We start from the raw sequence: 24,427 nt of genomic DNA, 5'->3' as shown, positions 1-24,427 counted from the left end.
TACAGACATTCCATCTAGCTCCTGATTATAACCAAGCTATAACATTGTGTACCAACTGGAGCCTCTAAGTCTATTTTATTCTCAGGTATATTAGGCCAAAATTTACTAGCTCAAGGTTACAAGCTCCACCATTGAGTGGGACTCCGAATACAAGCTCCATCAGCGAGTGTGACTGCAAATAATGGTTTTTCCCAGCCCTGGTCGGACATTCTGACCACTACACTGCACAAACTTTTAGTAACAAAATTTATAGGGGCTAAAACAGTAGCTAAATCTAGGTAAAACTAAAGGACCACCAATCCTTACACAAGTCTACGCTCCCGTTTCATTTACTGAGCCAACTTCTCTGGGCCATCCCTTCCCTCAGGAAAGCAAGGGCTGTCGGGGCCCATTCCATAGATTTTTTTTTCCAGTAACAGCTCTAGAAAGAGATTCTGGTGTATATTCAAGCAGCACCCTCACCCTGTCTTTCACAAATTATGGAAACTGGGTTAATTTAAGAGCTGCTACCTTGAATAAGTTTGCTGGCAGAGCTTCATGGATTTTTGACTATCAAGTTCTATATTAACAAAGATGCATTAGGACTGCTTAAAAAATTTAGCCACACTTTTGTAAGCCAAACTCATTTTACTTGTGCAAGGTTTGTACAGAAACAATTTTTAACAAATAACTGAACATGGTGGTAATATCTAAGTTGTGATGGATGAGCTCACACACACTTTCAAAGACCATGAAGATGCTATTAGATGCTTATCAACACAGACATGGCATCTGTAGCTTGAGGAACCTTTTATCTTCTCCAGCTAATACATCAGCTATCTTCTCCAGCTAATACATCAGCTATCTCCTGGAAAAGGATGACCTTGTCACAGTTAGGCATGCTTTACTAATGGTAAAGCTTGATTGCTACAATTTCTTGTAGATGAGGTTACCTTTGCAGAGCCTTGCAATATCAACTGGTTGAGCAAATATGCAAATATGTTTCATCTGGTATTACAATACATTTTATTGGCTGCCAGTTGGCTTCTGGGCACAATTTCAAGCTCTGGTTTGACCTTTAAAGCCCTAAACATCTGAGACTGGAGTATCCAAAGGACCTTATCTCCTGGGAATCTGCCTGCAAGCACAGTCAGTCAATGGAAGCTCTTCTTTGGGCATGCTCCACCTTCAGAAAGTGGCTACCAGAGAAAGGAGCATTTCTGCAGCTGAGTCCATTTTGGGTACTCCTGCAATAAGTTGCTGGCTTATATTTGTTAATTATATCTGCCTTATTCTCCTCAATTTATGATCATTCATTTATCTATTACAGTTTCTGCAGCTGTTTTTAAATTGCTGTTCAAACAACTCTTTTAAATGATACTCACAGCTACTTGTTATTAATTGTAATTTTAATGTTTTATCGTTGATCTGGATTTTATTAATGTAAACCACCCTAATGACCAAGTTTGATGGAAATGCAGCATAAAAACAACAAATAATGTCAGCAATCTTCATTACGTAATTGCTTAAAAGGATCTGCATGCTATCCTTCAGCCATCCAGTTTCTAGCCATTACCACATTTAGGCAGATACTGCATGGGCCCGGGAGCGGCGGGGCACCGGTGTGCATGACATCGGCACTGGTCTGGGGCTGTCCGCACACGTGTGCGCGAGCAGCCCCGAAGCTTCCTCTCCACGAGGTGCACCGCTGCTTTTTACAAACTTACCTCCTCGTCCCTGCATAGTCAGGATTAGGGGACATGCCCTCATGGCCCTGGCAATGGCCCGGGCGGTTGGAGCAGGGGTCGTGTCCCCTCGTCCTGACGGAGCTATGCAGGGACGAGGAGGTAAGTTTGTAAAAAAAATGCAGTGTGCCAGAAAACAGCAGCGTCCACACAGTGCCAATAGACTCGCTCATTTGGCGAGTCAAGAAAACACCATTGAAGGGGGAGAGCAGCACTGCCTCAATTTGGAGGTGGCAGCCATGAGAAGTTCCCCTCCCCCAACTGGTGTTTTTACCAGGCCAACAACAATTATTTTGGCCTGTGCAGAATCCGCTTTAAAACGGTCAAATTCGATTTGTTGTGATCCTCTTTAAAGTTTGCTTCTCTTTTCTAGTTCGTTTGTCTCTCTTGTCCATAATCATATTTAGCAACACTTTCCAAAAATCCATCTTTCCCCATCCCTTCTACAGATTTTTAATCCAGGGATAAACTATTATCAAAGCTATTCTCAATACTCCACCAGATTTCTAATGCACCCAAGGTTTCTTTTAGAATGCATGCCGCAACTGTCCTGTATCTCAGTAAAGCTCATACAAGAAAACAGCAAAGAGAACTCTTCTTAGCATTAATTGGTTTTGTTGTGGAAGATGCCAAGAGGATGCCTAGATATGAACCAAGTTTTTACCAGCTGAAACTGACGTTTAAAAGTATTCTGAAGCAACAAAACCTGTTCTCTAATTAGGGTACATGTACTGGGGAGTCACTGACAATCTTAACTTCCTCACAAGAGTACATGTATCACATGCATCTATCAAGATTACGGTCCACCAGCACCTTAGAGACCAACAAGATTTTGGGCTATGAGCTTTTGAAACTCAAAGCTCTTTTCATCAGCTTTGGCTCTCAAAAGTCCCCAAAAATCTTGCTGGTCTCTAAGGTGCTACTGGCTCAACTCTAACTTGTTTTGTAGACGAACACGGCTACCTTCTTAATCGACAGACATCAATCAACCAAAATAACCTCCACTTGCTTATAACAAACAGCAACTGCCACTGATTTTTCCAGCCTTCAAGTATTCCACCCTTACTTTTTCAATCTCAAAGTACACGATGGATTTATCCCCAAAACAAATAAAATCCTAGTTGAATTAACCAACAAATTTACAGTTACTTATTTAATAGTGTTTTCACCCACACAGTTTTCAGAAAAATTGCTTTCACATATATTCAATGCTAATTTGATTAGCAAGTAACTGTAGAAAAGTCCAAGTCCAACTGTAGAAAAGTTCAAGGATCCATATGTTCCCTCCTGTGTAAGACAATTCAGCATTGCATATGGAGAATAAATTTTAAAAGTCTAGAAAGGAGGAACTGATCAAGGGGTAAGTGAGAAAGATTTATGACTCGAGGAAGATCTTGCATTATTTACAGCGGCTCAAAAACATTAACATGACCCAACGCATCAGTAGCAGTATAAGCAACTACCTTATACTGGATCCTTGCCATCCTGACTATTAAAACAGTGCTGGGAGAAACTGGAAACTCTCCAAAGGAAGATTAATATGCTGTTCTCCCAAAGGGTATTCCCTTCACAGCTGAAAGAAGATGTGATTAGACTTCTTTGAGAAATCATCTTTGGGTACCCAGAATGTGCTGACTTGCGCTCACTCTCCCCTTTTGGAACAAGGTGACAGAGCAGGTTACAGGAAAATAACCCCTGATTTTTCTGGATTTTGACTAATTTTTTTTACTAATTTTGGTTCATTTCAGTCTGGCATCAGGACTAGAACATCACTATTGGTCTTGGATTATGATCTCTGGCTAAAATTTAAGCAAGAGTAATTTTTTAAATTATTATTTCATTATTATTTTTGTGTCACATCTGACTTATGGCAGCCCCGGTAGGGATTTCAAGGCAAGATATGTTCAGAGGCTGGGAAGTCAGAGTGTTTGGTTGGTACAGGATTAACAGTCTATTAAAGAGAACTTTAGCTAAGAATTTGCGGGTGCCCATGGACCCAGATGCATCAATGGATAAATAAGCTGTTGCTAAGGGTACCTTCTTTGAGTTACATGTTCCTTGCAAACTGCCTCCCCCTTAGAACTGAGCTGTTCTTTTCTATGCTACTATTAAACTCCAGACTGGACTATTGTAAGAAGGAATCTCGGAAGCTTTGATTAGCACAAAACACAGCAGTGAAAATTCCGTCAATTGCTTGGAATATATAACTTCACCATGGTGTCAACTGTACTGGTTCTGTATTTACTTCCAGGCTAAATTCAAATTGATGTTTATCACATTCTCAGCCTAGGAATCTCATACTTATTGCAGCATATCTCCTGGTATATTCCCCTGTACCGGCCATGTTCTTCAGACAACTTTCTCCTTGTAGTGTCCTCTTTTAGGATTGCCCATCTGGCAACAATCAGGTTGTGGGATTTTTCTGTGCTATGTCCAGTCCTTCCAATGTGGGTGTGGAATGTACTTTCACTTAGCGCATTCAAGAAGGATTGCAAAATGGTGCAATTTCAGAGGACATTTGGTGGATGAACTGTTTTTATGCATTTACAACTTGCTTCTTTGCTAGCTACTTGAATTTGAGGAGATAAGGCTGAATTTAAATATTATAAAATAAATGCAATATATCTACCTAACAGCAATGGGTGGTCCCACCACATGGATTGCAAAATCCACAAAATGGAGGCACCCAACGCTAGAACAGACATTTCTGCAAACCAGAAAAACTTCTAAGTTTGCAGAAAAATCTTAAAATCAAAGGGGTGGGAGGGTGGGTTTAAAGGTGAAAATATCCTGCAAGACTATGTTACAGCTACCATTTTGGGTTTGAATAGTATGCTCCAGACACCAATCACCTGCACAACTCAAAATGGCAGCCATGATCTCGCAAGACAGTGTTCAAAGTTCTTTGCACTTTTAAACTATTTTGCAGGGGTTAAAAGCAGAAACTGGGTTAGGAAAGGGAAGAAGACACAGGGACTCTGGTAGGTGGAGAGGAGAACTAAGAGCAGAAAATAGAAACTAATAAAAGAAAGGGGGGCTGAAGAATGAGAGTCAGAGCAAGTGAGGGAAAGCACAAGGAAGGGAGGGAAAGGTGTAGATGGAATAAGAAAGGCAGGCTGCAGAGTGCGATGGCATTTGTCTTCCCCTTTGAATCCCCCTGCTTACTGATGACGGTTTTTGGGTCAGATAATCATGCTATATCCACTATGTGGGTGCTGTGCATGTCTTACATTCTATTACTATGTCAAAAGGCACGATGGCAGTTACATAAAAAGTGCTGAGAGGTTGTTTAGAACCTTCAATAGACTGAGTAGCCCAAACCTAGGCGGATTCCACATGGGCCAAAAACAGTGGTGTGAAAACGGTGTAAACCCTTTTACACCATTTTAAACCATTTCACACAGTTTGCACACCGCTGTTTTTGGCCCATGCGGAATCCGCCCTAGATAGCCCAGGTTGGGAGATCTTGTCAGATATCAGAAGCTGAGCAGATTCAGCCCTGGGCAGTATTTGGATGGGAGACCACCAAGGAATACCAGGGACACTATAGAGGCAGACTATGCTAAACCACATCTGATTGTCTCTTGCCCTGAAAACCCTGCAGGCTGCAACTTGATAGCAAAAACATGGGGAAAATAAATAAACAAAAAAAAACCTCTGAAGAAAACTTGGGAAATGGAAGTCTGGGTTGACTACGCACATAAATCAATTAGAAAAATTATCTTTAGAAATTATATTTGCTTGCTTGAAGACTAGCTCAGAGCATTAAGAAAGTAAGCCGTGTTAAATGGGGACTGCTCCCAGTAAGATGCATGCAACTTATGCTAAGAGTTATCCAATAAAATATCATACATAGGGCATGTTGTATACCCAGGAGACACCGACAGCAAAGTTCTCAAAGGGTTGTAAATGTTGGCTCTGCACAGACTCCAGTGCTTTAAAAATACAAATTCAATGGAACAGCTGCCACAGCCCTGGCCTCCCTTACATTAGGCCTCTCTGTCATCTCTCCTGACTGAAAGACCAGACTGTAAGCTCCTTGGAGCAGAGCCCTGCCTTAGTGGTTTGAGGAACTCCACAACACAAACTAATGCCTTAAATGCTGCCCTCCGTTGCTTCGTTAAAATGTGCAACCCTCTGATTTAGCAATACAGCACACAGAATCAGGACAGTAGCAAAACTGCAGAATCACATCAAACCCAGGAAGTTAACTGTGTGTCACGTTTCACAAGAGCCTCCCCCTTGTAAGTAGCTGCTCTACACTGGCTGGGTCAAGATAAGCATGTTACTCTTGCAAAATATTTTGAGGAAAACCAACGCGCACACAGAGCTCCGGCACCTTCCATCAAGGGCACAAAGGCTGGCCTTGGAGAAGCATCAGGACCTTCCAACTTATTATGAACTGCTGATGTACTAGCAGCATTTCAGACAAGAGGACTACTGAATATGCCCAGTATGCCACTGCAAATGCAAAAAAAGTTTAAATGTTAATGTGCATTTTTAACTACTGTTTGGTCTCCATATGGGAGGTGGCAACCACACAGATCCTCCGCTCCCGAACACAGAATTTACTACCTATCACACTGTTGCTCTGCTTTTCCTCCAAGAGGCTCAGGATAGCATCCCTTTTCCTATTCACTAATTCGAGCTGCTCCTTGATTATCATAGTACTACCTGGAAAAGTGGAACCAATGATCAAGGCAAGGTAAGATTAGGGAGTTAATTATAATTCTTCCAACAGACGTTCCTTGGTAAAATAACAGGTGCCCAACTGACAAACATCCTCACCTTACACAGGACTATTGAAGCCGTGAAGAACTGCATTTCTACTTCGGTCTGGCAGTGCATGTTGCTTCCGCGCCTAAGCCCACCCACTGATTCATGGTGGCTGTGAGATTTGAGGTGTGGCTTCTTTGCTCATAGCTCATTCTCACAAGGCAGGAGCCAAGAACAAATGAAGCTTCATTTCAGATACATAGCCCACCAACTGAGACTTAGGAGGAGTTCTTTCAGAAGACATTGCAGCAAACTTTAGTTCTGAGTGATGGCACAGAAATAGACAGGCTTATGTAGGATTTACATCCAACATTTATTAAAGTACAGTACAAGGCTAGGTCGGAACCCAAGAGTCCTCTTCCACAGGACAGCCCTAGCATAAAATGTAATGGATTGCTACCGTTTATCACCTAAGGCCCAGTCCTGGAATCTTTTCAGTGCATCATCAGAGACACATAGTCACTTCTGGAAGACCATCCCTTCCTCCTCAGAGAGCAGTCTTGGTCTTGCTTTACAGACTCCCAACCTGAACAACTAATTTACAGCATTAACAGACCTCCCAGCAAAGAAACAAGGGACAACCAGCCCCACCCACATCTCTCACACCTACTCTAGCAACAATACTACAGCACTCATTGTATTGCCACTGGCTCATTCACCTGTACATATTTTAATGTAATATATGCTATCATGAACTAGCAATGCCCTTCAGCAATTAACTCAGCAAACTCACGTCTATACGCAAAAAAGATAAAAGACAAGTCATTTAAAAACGAAGATACTGCAGAAAGCAATTATTCTTTTCAGGTTTATGCACACTACTCGGATTTATCCTACTTTGCCAATTCAAGAACTGTTGGGCTTTAGTAATCCATGCCCAGACTATGGCCACTTATTCTTTTGACTGGATCTTATTTTCATCTGTGCCCTGCAACTTTAAGACCACCGATATGCATCCTGAGATAATGTTCTAGCCTCTTCTTGATGTAACCACCACATCCCCCCACCCCTCTCTTGTTAGCTACTTCAGATATTTCTCCCCTTCTCCCTGCCAACTGGCTGTTACATTTCATGCACTTAAAAAAAAAAACAGATTTGACTCACAAAAGCATATACCACAATAATTTTGTTAGTTTTTAAACGTGCCACTAAACTGTTATCCTGTTAAAATGCTGTGAGACCAAATGCAATACAGTGATAAATATGCTTCCCACCTAATTTTAAGGTAAGCTGACTAACATTAGCATGTACTGCTTTACTACCAATAGCAACATTCAAACATGCTTGTTCAAAATCCATCCAGGTAGTCACTATGACACAGCTCTTGCCAGGATAATGCAAATCATCAAAAAAATTAATGGAATAATTCCCCTACAGGCTTTGTACTACTATTCACATAACTTAATATCTATTCCGCCCAGTAGGCTCTACCATTCACTATTTTACTGCATGGTATCAGTATATGTGATATTATTCAAAAACAAGGCATGATGTTGTTCCTTCACAAAAGGATTTCATTCCAGTTTTAGTTTTCCAAGACACAAAGGGAGGGAACATGATTGCCAAAAGATCAGTAAAAAACAGAGATAAAATTCAGTGGCCCAACTCCCATTCTAGATTTAAAAGTTCAAATGGTTACAAATTAGAATAGTAAGAACGATCTATTACTCAGCTGTAGGAAAGATTATACAACTTTATTGAAGCTTCAGAGGTACCCTGCAAAAACTCACCTTAAGAATTTTCACAACCACTCGCTCATTGTTGGTGATGTTAATAGCTTCAAAGACTTCACTATATTTCCCCCGGCCGAGTTTCCGGACAAGTTGATAATCATCTTGATTACTGCAGATAGAGAAAAGAAAAACAAGCTTTAGAGTTACAAACTTGAAATTCTCTCCTAACCCCTCCAAGTGAGAGAAGATCATGCATTAGATTCTTTCCGGATGTGGGAGAACCAGTGAGATTTACTTCAACACCACACTCCATTGATTGCTAGATAGAAGAGTCTTCGTAGCTACCATCTCAGTATTATACCAGATGCAGGGGAGGAGATAAAAAAATAAAATCATCCGAGCTAAGAATTCTGAACACGTGCTATCCATCTGTAACCATGAGATCAGGAAATCTGCCAACAGCTGCCAGAGTCCTTTAAATCAACCAGTCGACATCTGCCTTGACTTATGTTCTGAAATACATGTTAGGGGTGGTGTGCCTGTTTCTCCCTCACAGCCCTTGGGTGAGGAAGACAATTCTCTACATGAGACTTTTTCCTCTTCCCTTTCCTACAAACATCCCAACAAGAAAACAGGGAAGGATAAATTGCTCCCTAACCAGTCACAGGATAACATTCCTAATTAGCACTACCTATTTCCAAAGTCCAGATCAATCCAACTGCCACTCTGGTTCAGATACAAAAAGGAATTCAAAGAAACTAATAACATTTAATCTTATAGGTATGCTTTCAGGCTGTATGCCACGGCTCTAAACTGATGCATTCATTTCTGCCAACAAGCAGAAGCATTAAGTGTGTGCCTTGGATCTCTTTTTCCACAAAAGGGCTCACCCCAGCCAAAGAGGTCTTTCCCACATGATCTGATACTAATTATTGTGAATGGGTGCAAAAAAAGAAGTTAAAGTTGAGACCCAAAGTAATGCTATTGCAAAATTTGTCCCTTGTTAGAAACATACTGACCTGCCTCACATTTGACTGAAGATCTCATCCCAGAAATATTTAGAAGTGCCCAGTTGGATCAGACTAGTGATCATCTAGTCTAGCATCCTGTCTCACACTGTGATCCAGTTTGAAGAGTCAAAACACAGAAGATGCAGCCTTCCCAATTTTGCCTCCTGGAACTTGTAATCAGAGATTGACTACTTCTGTACATGGGGATTCCGCTTACGCATTCTGGCTACCAGCTATGGTTGGGCCTGTCCTTCATGAACCTGACTAACCCCACTCTATGATCAAAGCCATCACTACATCCACTAAAAGGGAATGCTACAATTTAATTAATTGTTGAGTAAAGAAGAATTTCCTTTCATCCATCATGAATCAGTCACCCATCCACTTCACTGGGCACACCAGTGGGAGAGAAACAAAAGGCTCTTTCTACCTCCTTTTTCTCCACAAAGTGGCGAATCCTCTATTATTTACTGAGATACTCAGGTCAGATCTTTCTTAGATACCGGAACAGTAATGCCAAGTTTAGGCACAGCCCCTTGGGGCTTTAAGGGCGACATCCTAAATAGGTCTAATCTGGAGTTACTCCCATGTTATTATTGGGCCTCACTCCCAGGACAGTGCTACGGTACTACAATTGCACTGTCAAACTCCGATACTCAAACCCCTGTTTTTTACCCGGTCCAACCTTTTGTTTCACACACAACCCGTTGCCCTGGAGAGCCCACAAACAAGGCATTAGAAACCACGGCCCGCCTCCACCCCCCACCCCACCCCACCCCACCCCATCGACGCGGCCTCCTCCCAGCATCCAGCCGTGGAGCTCCCTTTGCCTGGGCAGAAAGAGGAAGCAGAAGGTGCAATTGTGCGAATGCAACATTTCGGGGCGGGGAGCAGAAAATAGAGCCTGCAAGCTCGGGAAGGAAGAGCCGGTTCACTGGAGCACGCGCCCACTGGGGGCCGGTCGGCTGAAAGGAGGCAGCCCCGGCCCCGGGGGGAGAGCCCGCCCGCCCCTTCTTCTGCTTACCCCCAGGTCGGGACGTGGGCCTCGTAGTCCCAGTACTCGCGGCTCCTCAGGCTGTTCACCTCAGCGTAGACGCGGGCCCTACTGCCGGCGGCTGGGCCGGGCATGGCGGCAGGGGAGAGGCGGCGCGACGGGCGGGGGGTGGTGGTGGTGGTGCTGAGGCGGGCGGGCGGGCGGCAGCGGCCCAGCAGCAGGAGCAGCGAGACGGGGAAGAAGGGCGACGAGGGCGGCGCCAGGAGGGCCGCGGCGCAGAGCCGAGCCGGCGAGGCCGGCCTGCTCGGTCTCTTTTTCTCCCCCCTCGCCTCCCTCGCTGGTTCACTCGCCGCCGCAGCGGACCCGGAAAAGGAGGCGGCGGCGGCGGCCTCGGCCTGAGCGGCGGCGGCGACACGCCTCCCGACCCAGCCCAGTTCGACAAGAGAAGAAGCCGCCCAGGCCGGTGCGGGCCCGGTGCCACAGCGCCCCCTGCAGCGCCGGCGGACTCCTCCAGGTTGCGCACGCAACTAGCTCGCCCCTCCAGCACTCACGCCCGTTCCCCATCCTTTGAGCGTCAAAAGACTCCTCCGGATTGCGCGCGCAACCAACTCGCCCACCGGCCCGCGCGCGGGCGCAGTGACCCTCTCAGCGCCGGAGGTCTCCTGCTGCTGCGCGCGCAACCGACCCACCGCCTGCTCCAGTGCCCCGCCCACCCACCGGCGCCATGGCAACGCTTTGCTGGACCGCGTTGGGTGTTTCCCGGCGCTGCTGGCACCAACTCGGTAACGTGGGGACGTGCCAAACGCGTGACGGACACGGGCATCGTCCGAAGGCGCGGGTGAAAGATGGATAGCCGCCCTTTGTTGACGGACGAGGAGTCGGACCGCGGCAGCATCTATACGGGGGAGTCGAGGGAATTGGGCGAAGAGATCCTCCAGGACTTGGCCCCGCTCTCCCTGTTCGAGCTCCGCAGTACAGTGCAGGAGTTGAGGTGGGCGGCCGAGCGGGGGGTTTGTGGATCTCCACGCCACCCAAAACGTCCAGTTGTAATGGGGAGCGTGTCGGACTAGATTCTGAGAGAAGTTGCTGGACGACTTGGGGACAATCACACAGCTCCTAGCCTAGCCTACCTTATGGGGTTGTTGTGAGGATAAAGCGGAGAAGAGGAGAATCATGCAAGAGTCTCGACCTGGATGATCCAGGCTAGCGATCTCTTCAGATTTCATAAACAGGATCAGTCCTGGTTAGTGGTTAGTATTTGGGTGGGAGCCCACCAAGGAATGCTAATCTCTTGCCTGGAAATCCCATATGTCAGCTGCGACTTGAAGCACTTTATGGACACACAAATGAGTAAATAATAATAGTAAAAAACGCCGCATGTTCTATTAAAGGGAGAGGACATTTTTCTCCAAGTCTGTTAGCATGGGCTATTGGGCACCTCTGCTCCTTGCTAGCTAGTACATTCTTACTCTCTGGTGCACTGTTACTTCTTGCTATTGCACGTTTAACTCCTTTTGCTCATTGGATCCAGCGCACCGTTATCTATTTACCACGTTTATCTCCCATCTGCCTCAAGCTCACTATTACTTCCTCTCTCTCTCTCTCTCTCTCTGTATTGTGCATTGTACCTACCTGCATTACATGCTCTCCCTTTCCTTGTATTCTCACAACAACCTTGTGAGGTAGCTGAAGCTGAGAGAAAACAACTTGCCCAGAATCACCCACCTATCTTCACAGTAAGGTGAGGGCTTGAACCTGAATGCTCCTGATCCCAGTCTTAACCACTGCACCACACTGACTTCCCCAGTATGTTTCCAGCTTACTTAGAGAGAGCAGCATCACACTGGGATGTTATGGAAAGGGTGGGGATGTTCTGACAATGAAGGCAATTTCCATGTTGCATACAACTGTTGAGGAAGAAAGTTGTGGGTGGCTCAATAATTGAGGGAAAGCGGCCCTTCATACAGAGACAAAGTTGTGAGACTTTGTTGAAAAGTGGCACCGACTGAGGCAAAAACAACTTGGCACATCTGTGCACTGCTAGTTACCTGTGTCACTTCTTTGCTCATGCTAGTTACCTGTGTCACTTCTTTGCTCATGTAGAAGCTCAGGTGCTGTGTGACATCAGAGTTTCAAGGGCCAGTTCTTTTTGCCTCAGCCAGCATCACTTTTGAACAAGGCATGAGTCATAGAATTCCTTGCTTTTAAAAAAAGAAGTTTGCTGGATTCCATGAGCCATTCAGGAATGGGAGCTAAGTGGCAAAATTTCAGCTTTATGCTGGTTGGCCGCAAAGCTGACCTGCATTGCTATAAGGAGATCCACTTCATTATCTTCATAATTTTGCCAAGAATCATACTGTGGTTTCTCTTCAGATCCTACAAATTTTTCACCCCATAATTTCACCAAGAATTGCTGAGTGAGGCTCAGCGGGAGGGGGGTGAGGCTCAGCAGTGGGTGGCCACAGCGTGCGCCCGGGGATATGGGATACCCCATGTCCCCATTAGCGGTACCAGAGAAAGAAAAATCTTTATGTGACATACTTAATTTTTTGAACATTATCTAAATCACCAAAAGAGAAAAAAGGAAATCACAAAGGTGTCGTCACTGATTGCAGCAAAACAAGAATTCACATGACGAATGGGACATCATTTTTTTAAACTGTTACTTTCATTGTAGGACTCAGTCGTAATTATTAACTTTATGGACTGGAAACTGAAAAACAGATAATTACATCTGTGTGGCAAGTCCTTGTTTCAGGGACTAGAAGGGAACAATCTATGGCCCCATAGTGGATCCTGGCCGAGACAAAAGAGAATTGAGGAAGGGTATTGTGTTTAAATATTTCAAAGTTGGAAAAAAATTGGGGAAAGTCCTGCCATTTTTAGCATTTTTCTAAGATAATTTAGGAGATTTTACAGAACATCCTAGAGAAACCAGGTAAAATTCATACCTTACATTACTAGCTTGAATGTGCTCTGAAAGCTATTATGGTATAATGACTGCACTAAGGAGTGGAGTGCCTTGGGAGGCATTCTGTGTGCCATTTGAGGGTTTTGAACACCATTGGCATCCCTCTGGTTTGAACTACAGAACACTCATGTTTCTGTAAGAACACAGTGCATACAAACAGCTAAATTTCTTCACATCAACTGTCATCTCTTTTCAGCCATGCCTATTCCATTCTCAAACTGGAGTCAGCTATATTTCAGAAATTTTTAAGTCGGATGGAGCCAAAGGATAGCCACGCCGTGCCAGAAAGACATCCCTCTTCGATGGATTTGGGGCAAGTGACATTTGTAAGCAACCGGGTTGCTTGGTAGGGATTGATGTTCCTATTATTGTAACACAGGATTTTTGTAGCTTTGAAGGTGGTGATTGAATGGGTCTTGCCGCTTTTCTCCCCAAGCTCTGTAAAGCTGCTGGTCTGACTCACGCGCACTCATTTTGCCTCTTTTTTCCAGATTCTTAGATTGTCCAATTCCATTTTATCCTGAAATATTTTATTTACTTTCTCAGTTTTGTTACACTTAAATTTCACTTCATTTCTCTTAGCTCCCAATTTACATTGTCTGATTATTTTTTGTTTCCCAGATAATCTGATAATAATAAAAAGCAGGAGAAAAACCATGCTGTTTACAGTTAGCAGCCAATTACCATATATACTTGTGTATAAGTCGACCCGAATATAAGTTAAGGCACCTAATTTTACCACAAAAAACTGGGAAAACTTATTGACTCGAGTATAAGTCTAGGGTGGGAAATGCAGCAGCTACTGGCAAATTTCAAAAATAAAAATAGATATGGTTGGGCACTATTTGGGGTCTCTGCCACTGACCCCCCCTCCCATCTCACCAATCCCAAGGTCTCTGCCACCGACCTCTCCATCCTGCAGCTTGTCCAGCTCACCCAGGTCAACTGGCTGTCACTCACCGAGAGCCAGGGGCTGGCCGCCGCTGAGAAGAAGGCAGAGGCAGAGAAAGTGGCTGAAAGGGGGAAGGCAGAGAAGAAGGCAGAGGAGAGCGAAGCAGAGGCAGAGAAAGCTGAAAAGGGGAAGGCAGAGAAGAAGGCAGGAGAGAGTGAAGACGGGAGAGGGGGAACGTCACACAAGAGTTAAGTGGGGCCCTCACTCGCGTATAAATCGAGGGGGGGGCTTTTTCAGCACAAAAATGTGCTGAAAAAGTAGACTTATACGCAAGTATATAAAGTACATGCTTTTATCACTGCTTTAACATCTACATTTTACACAGCTAGCTATTAATCAGTCATATCAGTCTATTTGTCCTTTCTTCAAGGAAGTCATGGGGGCATACATGGTTTTTCCTACCCCCTTTTTTTTGACAATCCAGCCCTACTGAGAAGAAGAAGAGTTTGGATTTTTATCCCCCCTTTCTCTCCCATGAGACTCAAAGTGGCTTACAATCTTCTTTCCCTTCCCCTGTGTGGTGGGTGGGGCTGAGAGAGCTCCGAAGAACTATGACTAGCTCAAGGTCACCCAGCTGGCATGTGTTGGAGTACACAAGCTAATCGAGTTCACCAGATAAGCCTCCACAGCTCAAGTGGCAGAAACAGGGAATCAAACCCAGATTAGAGTTCACCTGCTCTTTACTGCTACACCATTCTGATTTTCTTTGAGGAGTGGGGATTTGAGCCTGAGTTTCCTCAAAGCCAGTCCAACACACCACCCCATTTCACCTCCTCTCCTCTGTTACTGCCAAGTCATCTTTGCATCCAGTCAACCACAAATCCTGTCTAAGACATCTTAACAACTTTTTAACATTCAACCACGAAAGCCTCAAATGACAGAGTTTAGCAGAGCATTCGTTGTGGCTTCTTCACTACTTCATACTGTTCCTTGCTTTCCTTTTGGATTGCAGCCGCGCAGCAGGCGCAGATCTAAATCCCGTGTAGCAACAGATCGACTGATATGCTTGACTGTGGAACAGAAGTGTGATTTAGCACAACGGGAGCTGGAGGAGACCAAGGAAGACATTCAGCGGATGAAGGAGAACTCAGAACGGGTTTTGCAAAACTACCTGGTAATAGTTGTCCATGTGCATTTGGTTCATACTGCATTCGTCTTTGTTCTGTCTTCATTTGAGGGCAGATCCACTAACATCGGTGTTTGGCATTTCTGGCCATGCATCTGCTCCTGTGTCTGATGAGGCAGGTTCCCTGGTACCTGTGGACCTTATTGCCAAAAAAGCTCCAGTTAACTGAAGACATAGATAAATAGCCTACAGGTGTTTTATTTTTCTTTTCAAGTAAGCAAAAACTTTAAAACTTAAGGCTTTCAGAGTTCCTTAAAATGTCTGGGATTTAGTATTCCAACTGTTTGGCTCCACAAGCCCAGAGAGGGAAAAGCTTTAGGCAGACATTCATGGATCCTGAAAGGCACTGCAGTCTTCGTTCTGCAGAGGATGGGTCATTTGAAAGGTTCAATTGATTACTATTGATTGGGGAGTCATGTGGCTTCTCGCAGCCTGCCAAACTGACTCCTACAGGAAGCCAACAGCATTAGCTTTGACATTATAATCCGAGCTTAGAGGTGGTTTTGCTCTTCTATTTAACATACAAAAGACCAGAATGTCTGTTAGTGCTGCCCAAAAAGGGCTCCATTTGGGCACTTGAACTTGGAAACAATAGTTGCAAATTAGGCCTTCTTTCCTACTTCCTCATTCAGTGCCATATTGACAGAGATTGCAATCCTAAGAACACTATCCAGAGTAAGCCCCATTGAACTGAGACTGACTTTTGAGGAGTCCTACTTCAGATGCTCCCATAGAAACAGCGTCCATAAAGTTAACCATTCTTTGATGATGCTGGTAGTTACTTCCTCACACAATTTCTTAGAAGAAGAACGTGGGCAAGCCCCATATTTATTGAGCTTCCTGCCTTTCAGTCTGGCCTTGCTACTGCCCCATGTATCAGCATGTCAGCTGCATGATCATGGGCAAATTTTCAGAGCTGCTTGAAAGGTGATTATCCGTGGCATCCTAAGCAGCATTATGCCTTTTTAAGTTCATTGAAGGAACCTAGGTCAATGGTGGCCCAACTAAATACTGATTTTCTCCATTGCTTCTTTAAATCTAAGGGAGGGGCCACTATACATAAGTGCCTCTGTATTGGCACACTGCTTGCTTCCAACTCAGCTTCGTGACCCATGTGGCTTTAAGCCCTGTTGGATGTAGCAATGTCTAATGTGCAAAGGAACTGAGAAGAAGACCCAGCAGGGACCAGGCAAGTGGTCAGCTAGAGAAGGCTGTAAGGTTAGTGACCCCTTGGTCCTGCTGGGTCCCCTTTTGTCTGTCCTTAGACTGATACTCTCAGGTCTAATGTCCTCCTACATTGTGGAAGTTAGTTGCAGAGACTCGTCCTAGCTAGCGAGACAGCAGCATGTTATTTTTCCCTTTTTTCCTATCCTAAATGTAGTTCCCAATAAACATTTACCTTTTACCCCTTTTAACTAGTGTGTTAGCCTCTTTTCTGTGTGGTAAAACCCAACAGGCTCCTCCCCAGAGATTGAGTGAAATGTGATACGTTGGTACTCATGCTGTGATTTGAATTCTGCAGGCTGTCCTGGAGGAGGAAGATATTCGCATGGTTGACATTAAGAAAGCCTTAGCAGACTTTGAAAAAGACATAGTCCAAACTATAACCAAAAAGAAAGGCAGTATCATAGCTTCCGATAAGGTGCTGAGATACATGGAAGAGAAGATCCGTTCCAGGGTCAGTGGAATAATTTAGCCATTTTTTTTCTCATTTTCCTTTCATAAATGGTTCTTTTGATGTCTATGAAGTGGAGACAGGCAAGACTTATTTCAGCCATCGAGCTAATGCTAAACTAGAGCCTTCTCAGTATTCAGGAATGGGGTGGGGACCCCAGAGGGAAAGAATAGAATTAGCCTCCCCCTCTTTTGAAGGATGGGAGGTCATAGAGTTAATCACAGTCACCTGAGCTCCAAATCATCTCGGATCATGAGCTAGAAAATGCACTGACAGGTTGCTGTGGTTCAGTAGCTCAGACCTATGAAATTCGGATGAGTGGCACTGAGAAGATATGGCCCTAATATCCATTGTCATTTGTCAGGTATAAAATTAAACTGGGTTTCAATTTATTTTGTTGTAAAGATAAGGAGAAGCCATTCTGCATGTGTAGACAGGTGATGTTTTTCCGTTGAACACTGGACGTTTGAGTTGCACACAAAGCTGACCTTTTCTCTGTTTCTATGAGCAGTTTTCAAAGGTTTTCAAGCCCTCTTCACTGCCCATGTTCAGACAGCCTCTGACTAGAAGATATTAACCAACCAGGAAGTTTCTTGCTGTTTCTGGTACATAATCCTTTCCAATCAGGGCATGAGATTAAAACTTAGGCAGGGGCCTTTTAAGATGTGACACTTTCAGCGTACTATTTTTTTCACATACTTAACATTTTCCTTAAACTTGCCATGGAAGTGTAATTGATTTGGTTCTTGCCATATCATTTTGAGAACATGAGTGGGTGGGGGCCTCAGGCTAAACAATAAATACAATTGTCTTGACTATCATATAATTTATTGTTTTAATTGGTAGGGTCACATGCTTTTCAATCATTATTTGTTGGTTATATAGGCTTAGCTTGGATTAATTTTATTTATATCACGTGCAATATCAGCAATGGTAATGTTCCAACAACAATTGGGCTCTTTGGACAGTCCTTGTATGAAATGAAGTGTAATTGAATTTCTAATTGCCAAGGTTTATCCCAGTGAGGATCAAAAAATCCGCATTACAGGACCAGTTACAGCCACAGCTCTGCAAATCCTGGGAATGCCAAGATTTGCAGAAAAATATATGTCTAAAAGGGGCAGGGGGTTAACAGTGCTCCAAATGGTAAGCGCAGGTGGTGTTAAAAAGGCCTATTTCGCTTGAATGGCATTTTGGGTAGGAGCCCAAAATGCCATGCAGCAATCTGGCCCAAAGTCAACATTCACCTGCAAGTACTGAGAGAGGATGTCAGTGACTTTCTTTTTTCAGGATGTCCTGAAGGAGAAGATCCGTTTGAAAAATGATTCCTTGAAAGTCCAGAAGAAGAAAATGCAGATGCAGCTCAAGCAGGTATTTATGCGCCTGTTACATTTCAAAAAGTGCATCTTGACAGGTCTGACCAAGTTATAGAATCCTGCCACTGATATGCCGTTGCTGTGTGTTCCCTTTTAGTCCTTTTTTTTTAAAATTACGACCATCTCTGTAACGGGGCACTGCGATTATCATCTTAGAAGGAGCCAAAGTCCTTGTAGTCAAGTGTCCCAATGGGTGCCAGTAGTAAAGAGAAGGTTTTGCAGGCCAACTGCACTCAGATGACTCAGGCAAGTGAACCAAGACCCAATAACAAGGAATGGCAATCTCTGCGAGCGTTTCCACCATATAGGCTCTGGGGGGAAATCCCTTCCCAACAGCAAATGTGACAATTGACCCAAAACAGATTTTGTTGGGTACTTTGGTGCCTGATAGTCATGCTACTTTGATGAACGGAACCTCCCCATTCAGAAGTTATAAACCCCTGGATCCCAGTCCTTGTGGACTTCATCTTGTCCATTAGTAGCATGGAGAGAGAATTCTCCTGGTATCCTGTTTTTATACCTTGCCACGCCCCCCAGGGACAGTAGATCCAGACTGACACTTCCCGCTGAGCCATTTCTGGCTCTTGCGATTTTCCCAGACTGTCAGTAATCTCATGACACCTTTTCCATGCAGTGAGTATCACAGAGATTCTAATGGATCATGCCTGTGACTGGAGTATGGCGCAGCCACTTCCCAGAAGCAAGACTGCCTCCTCCAAGATGTTTCCCCCCGTCCTCTCAGCTGAATGTTGCAGTATTCTTCCCAACAGCTGAGATGCATATTTTTCCTGGAAGACATCCTTGACTCTTGTATCTAAATGTTCTTATTTTCCAATAGTACTGAGAGTTAAAAATTGCCCATTTTCTGTGTTATTGCAGTCACTATTCTGAGTTTTATCTTCCAGTTGGAAAAAGGCAAGTTCACAATAGTGACTCAGAGACATAGCAAGTACCCTCCACTGTTGGTTGATCCAGAAAAGATTGCTTCAATCACATCTAATGTAGAGATGGGGCAGAATTATCCATCAGAGGAAAGCCAATTAGAAACAAGCAAGCACAGAGGCAGCGGGCCAGCTTTCTGTTGGCGGTGGGGACTTTGGGTTTTCAGTAGCTTTTAGTTATTTAGTTACATTTCTTTATTGTAGTATAACCACTGTAGTATGGTTTGGAATCTACTGCCTTGTAGTGTGGTAAGAAAAGTATGGTAGTGGTAAGAAAAGTGCAGCTGCAGCCTACTTCTCATCACTTTGGGACCATGTCCCAATTGCCAGTCTAAATGATTCCAGTCCTCTCTGCTTCTGTATGTTTGTGGAGCCAAACATTGCATTTCCTCCTATTTTTGCCAAACAAAGTTGTTTGTTCTTCAGTCTCTTCTGGCAAGGTTGGGTGATAAAATAAAAACATCAGGACTGTGGCTTGTGTTCCAGCCTCAAAGTCCTTAAAGAGCTTTTTAAGGAGGCAGAGGCCTCTTTGCACTTGGCTCGCTTGGTCAGCAATTATCAGTATTGCTTGCTTGGTTTGCAGAAGGAAGAGCTGGGGGAGGCGCTTCACGAGGTTGATTTCCAGCAGCTGAAGATTGAGAATGCCCAGTTCCTGGAGAAAATTGAGGAGCGGAACCAGGATCTGCTGCGGCAGAAGATGACTGTGGGCAGTGGCCTCCACATTCTCAACTCCTACAAAGTAAGTTGGAGGGAGATTTCAGCTTACTGCTGCCATCTGGCCCTAGAGACCCAGTTTAAGACAACAGCTGGATGAATCTCTCCACCCAAAATCAGGGGTTTCCATCTACACCAAACATTAGGGCAGTGGTTCTCAACCTGGGGGTCAGGACCCCTTTGGGGATCGAATGACCCTTTTACAGGAATCACCTAAGACTCTCTGCATCAGTGTTCTCCATCTGTAAATGGATAAATGTTAGGGTTGGGGGTTACCACACGAGGAACTGTATTAAAGGGTCGTGGCATTAGGAAGGTTGAGAACCACTGCGTTAGGGGTTTAACCATGATCTATGCTCTACCGCAAGCCAAGGAGCTTCTCTTCATTTCTCAGTGGTTGCAGGCTTGCAGCCTCTGTCTCTCCAGCTGCATTCTGTACTTTGGCTGCTGGGGTGCTCCCTGAAGGAGCTGAGCCATGTGCCCCAGGGGCCTTCAAGAGCTGGTAGGTATGTCGTCCCCTGCCTGTGAGCCAGTGTGATTTAGGGATTAGAGAGTTAGACAAACATCTGGGAAAACCAGGTTCAAATCTTGATTCCACCATGGCAGCTTGCTGGGTGACCTTGGGTCAGTAACATGGTTTCACTCCTAACCTACTTCACATAAGAAAGTCTGGGAGGCAGGACCAGTTCCAAAGGACCAGGATAAAATGAGGATAAAATGGAGATGATTCCATGTTTTGTACTGATCCTGCCTCCCAGACCTTCTTCCATCACTGATGCAAGAATTGGTCTTGCAACTTTCTCCAACCATTAATATGGGAACTGCTTTTTGGGACAGGTAGTCATTGCACTGTAAGTCAGATGCAAAAGACGAGGCGGTTTCAATTCCTTCCATTCTTAGCAGAGGAGACAGCAGGAGATGTAGTCTTTCTCCCTCCATGACAAACTGAATATGCTGCAATGCCCTCATCTGTATAAGCTAACAGCCCTTTTGCATCTGGTTTGGGGATATCTTTGATTTCCCTGAAGGCGCAGCAAAGATCCCGTGGGAGAGGAGACCTGCCTCCTTTCTGTTCTCATTCTTAGAAGTTTTGCGAAACACTTCATTTATGTTGGTGTCTCTGGTTCATTGTCTGGAAATTCCTGGAGTAAAAACACTGAATAACAACTCTGAAGGGTCTTAAATAAGTTTCAGAGACTGGACAATTTTGCAGGAGGCATCTGGTGTCTCAAGGCTGGGCTGAGCACTGCATGTTTAACTTTCCAGCTGCTTCTGCTTACAAGGCTTGAGGGGGCTTTCCCTCACTTTGTTGAGCAAAATTAATCTGAATTTCCCTTCTGCTCAATTCTGTCTGGCCCACGTTGTTATATTTCAGAGAAAGCTACAGACTGCGACAGCAGTGGCTGCCCGCCTGGTGAAAGACATCACTCAGAGAAAGGAGTCGTTGGAAAAAATTGACCGAGAATTCATAGTTGTTGAGAAGGTAGGAATGAAGGCAGGTGCATGTGATGTCAAGCCAGGCTTCAGATTTCTGGGGATATCTTTTAAGCCATACTAAGGTAAGCAGGCCTTCATTTAAAAGTATAGGCCAGGGTGTCCAACTCTGGCCCTCCAGATGTTCGTGAACTACGATTCCCACCAGCCCCTGGAGTCCATGCCCAGAACAAGACTTGCTTCCTAGCAAGACTCAAGTCTGATTGACTGTAGCAGCAGTTTTGGGTTCATAAAGCAACGCTTCCACTTGCCAGCTACATTATTCAAACCTTCTCCTAGAGGAGTCCTCCTTTAGGACTTTCCATGCAGCAGCAGCAGCCAGCCACAGGCTTTTCTTGTGGGGTATCCCGCCCTTTGGAACAGCCTTCCCTCACTTCATGTAGAAAAGAGCATTAGATAAGTTTACTGCAGAGAGCATCTGGTGGAGGGTAGTCTGTTTCAGCAGATTTGGCTGTATTCCTTTTTAATTAATGTGTCCTTGATTCTGTGTGATTTTGTTTATGTCATTTTTAACTCTGTGCTTTTACAGCTGTAATCCGTTCTTTTTAATTCCGTGTATTTTTTATCTGTGCATTTTAAAAAATCTTGTTACTTAAACTGCTGAGTTTTATCTCCCTGAAATCCAGTGTTGCATTGGGGTAGCTGCTTTGATTCTAAGGAGATAAGATGGTATACAAATGTTTAAAATAAATACAGGAGAAGTTCAGCTTTGCAAGCATGATTAGCATCCATCTGCCTGGCTTAATGTTTGCATTTTGCTGTTCCCAGACATGAATGTTATGATTTAATGTACTTATGGTGTCAATGTTTTGACCTTACAATTAGTAGGCATTAAGATATATTAATATATTAAAACAATTGGGCTTTTGTGCCAGCGGCTTGGTGCAACGCGTATTTCTATTGGTACATGTATGGTACATTGCATCTCTTCGGGTTTTGCTTTTGTTCAGAGTATACATTAACCATGTTTGAAAAGAAACATTACTAGTCAAGTGAAACCTTGGCATTGCCTAGGACACCTTTGCTCGCTTACTGGCCTCACCAAGGAATCAAAATAATACACCTGGTGTATGTTCACTTTCCTGCTCATCATGTTTGCAAAAAGATCAGGGAAATGGTTTCAACCCAAGAAGGGAGTAGGAAGTAAAAGACAGAGACTCCTCTAAGAAAAGGTCAACAGAGGGAGTAGGTGGCCATTTGTCTCCTTTGGGTTGTACATCCTGAATAAGAAGCCACATCTTTCGATACCCTGGACAGAGGATGGGTTACTGGTCAGAGGTCAACACAGTGCAGTGCTGAGCACTAGTGAAGGAGGCTAGCCAGTTTTCAGCTGAAGGCTCTTTCCCCCAAGGAAGGAGCCTACCAAGAGGCAAAATGTTATCAGATAGCCTCCTGTTTTTCTGTTTGGTGTTAAAGGAAGATGATTGTTCTTCTCTCCCCGCAAACCCCCCCCCCCCTTCACACTATTTTCCCAACCTCAGTTACACACATGCCTCGGAACTGCCGTCAAAATGCAGGTGCCAAAGCAAGATCTTCAGTTCAAAGTCATTTTGTTGTCTTCTCTCTTAGGAGCGGATCAAGGCGGAGGTCTTAAATAAAAAATTGAGGAAACAACTAGCATATTACAAAGTACCTCCTGTCCTTGATTATGTCCATGAGAAGATAGCAGTTCATGAACTGGACAATATCATCAAGATTTGGGAGAGGAAGGTGGAAATTGCACAGGTACGGCTATCCAGCCACGAGGCCATTGCTGTCAGAAGCATATCCAAACCACAACTAACAATGATATTTCTGTGCCTCTGTTCTGTCTCTGGTACTAACGTCCAGTGTAACTGAGCATCACTGTGCTGATAGTTGAAAAGGGCCAAAATTCCCTATGTGCATAGGGATGGACCACAGTGGAATCAGTGCAAGTGTAGGGTTACTACCCTGTTTACCCTAATATAAGACATCCCCGAAAAATAAGATATAGTAGAGGTTTTGCTGAAGTGCGAAATATAAGGCATCCCCCGAATGTAAGACATAGCAAAGTTTTTGTTTGGAAGCATGCCCGACGAACAGAACACAGGAAAAATAAGACATCCCCTGAAAATAAGACATAGCACATCTTTGGGAGCAAAAATTAATATAAGACACTGTCTTATATTCGGGGAAACACGGTATGACTTGAGTTATAGGAAACTGAACAGAGAGAATGGCCCTACCTCAGAAGGGTGGCTGTCAGCCAAGAACTTGCCCACTGTGGTCTCTGGCCGATTCTTGCTCCTCTCTTTTATGGTTGGCCTCTCGGTCTGTTTTGGTCACAACGACAAACCCTGAACCAGTGGGTTCACAGGACTGCCCTGCCCGCCCATTGGTTGAGGGTTCGTTGTCGTGTAATTTTGCATGTTAGTGAATGATGTAGGGTGATAAGATAAAACTTAGGAGAGGTAAGCTGCTCTGAGTCCCAGCTGGGGAGAAAGATGAAGTATAAACGAAGGAAAAACAATTAATTCATTAATTCATTATAGAAATGATGGCAGAGATTCCTGCCCAATGAATGTTACCTTAATCTTTCACCTTTAATATCTTGCAGATGGCCCTGCTGAGCTACCGTAGTGTTTGGCAGAAGGCGAGGATGGCCAGTCATCAGCTGCAGACTTTCCTCCCAGGACAAGTGGCCCACTGACAGTAACATGGGCGAAAAGTGTGGAAGTCTGGCATCAGAATAAAGCACAGCCGCTGTTGCACTGCTTATATCTCCCTGGCCTTCATTTTGCCTTCTTCCTGACAAAGCATTGCACCCAAACCGCATGGGATGCCTGCCATTGTGATTCTCTTTCCTTTGCTGTACTCATGCGAGGAGTTATTTTTACAATCAACCCCCGTGTGTGTTAACAGTGGTTTCCTGCTTCAGGATCATTTCACACTAAGCGGGTCAAAGGGTATAAAGTTTAATAACTCAGAAGAACTTCCCAGTGAAAGAGACAGATCAGCACCATAGTACATGAGTCTCGAC

The 24,427-nt window shown here is 44.3% G+C and overlaps 2 protein-coding genes across 4 annotated transcripts in view; one reads left to right on the top strand and one right to left on the bottom strand.

The window, feature by feature from the left end:
* Nucleotides 1-10,630, bottom strand: part of CSNK2A2 (casein kinase 2 alpha 2) — a 34,025-nt gene extending 23,395 nt beyond the window's left edge. The window contains exons 1-2 of one of the 2 annotated variants that reach the window (XM_048515292.1): nt 10,208-10,630; nt 8,231-8,342 (exon numbers count right to left, since the gene is read on the bottom strand). In XM_048515292.1, coding sequence (XP_048371249.1) covers nt 8,231-8,342; nt 10,208-10,311 — 216 coding nt within the window. In that variant the 5' untranslated portion in view covers nt 10,312-10,630. The remainder of the gene's footprint in view (nt 1-8,230; nt 8,343-10,207) is intronic. The other variant, XM_048515291.1, reaches the window with a different exon arrangement.
* Nucleotides 10,631-10,873: 243 nt separating this feature from the next.
* Nucleotides 10,874-24,165, top strand: CCDC113 (coiled-coil domain containing 113). Of its 2 annotated transcripts, none has more exons than XM_048515289.1 (9): nt 10,874-11,168; nt 13,345-13,474; nt 15,053-15,214; nt 16,749-16,904; nt 18,192-18,272; nt 19,802-19,957; nt 21,308-21,415; nt 22,996-23,151; nt 24,005-24,165. In XM_048515289.1, the coding sequence occupies exons 1-9, from the start codon at nt 11,023-11,025 to the stop codon at nt 24,095-24,097; spliced, it is 1,188 nt and encodes a 395-aa protein (XP_048371246.1). In that variant the 5' UTR covers nt 10,874-11,022; the 3' UTR covers nt 24,098-24,165. The 2 variants fall into 2 exon arrangements, with proteins under 2 accessions (XP_048371246.1, XP_048371247.1); XM_048515290.1 differs by lacking the exon at nt 10,874-11,168 and adding an exon at nt 11,198-11,420.
* The last annotated feature ends 262 nt before the right edge of the window (nt 24,166-24,427 follow it).

This window comes from Sphaerodactylus townsendi, linkage group LG14 (assembly GCF_021028975.2).
Source record: "Sphaerodactylus townsendi isolate TG3544 linkage group LG14, MPM_Stown_v2.3, whole genome shotgun sequence".
In the NCBI taxonomy this organism is placed as follows: domain Eukaryota; kingdom Metazoa; phylum Chordata; class Lepidosauria; order Squamata; family Sphaerodactylidae; genus Sphaerodactylus; species Sphaerodactylus townsendi.
This window is presented reverse-complemented; position numbering and strand designations above follow the sequence as displayed.

Coding starts and splice junctions, on each gene's coding strand:
- CCDC113 (XM_048515289.1), top strand. CDS start 11,023: ATGGATAGCCGCCCTTTGTTGACGGACGAGGAGTCGGACCGCGGCAGC. Junction 13,475..15,052: donor ATTTGGGGCAAGTGACATTT/GTAAGCAACCGG, acceptor TTTGGATTGCAG/CCGCGCAGCAGGCGCAGATC. Junction 21,416..22,995: donor AATTCATAGTTGTTGAGAAG/GTAGGAATGAAG, acceptor CTTCTCTCTTAG/GAGCGGATCAAGGCGGAGGT.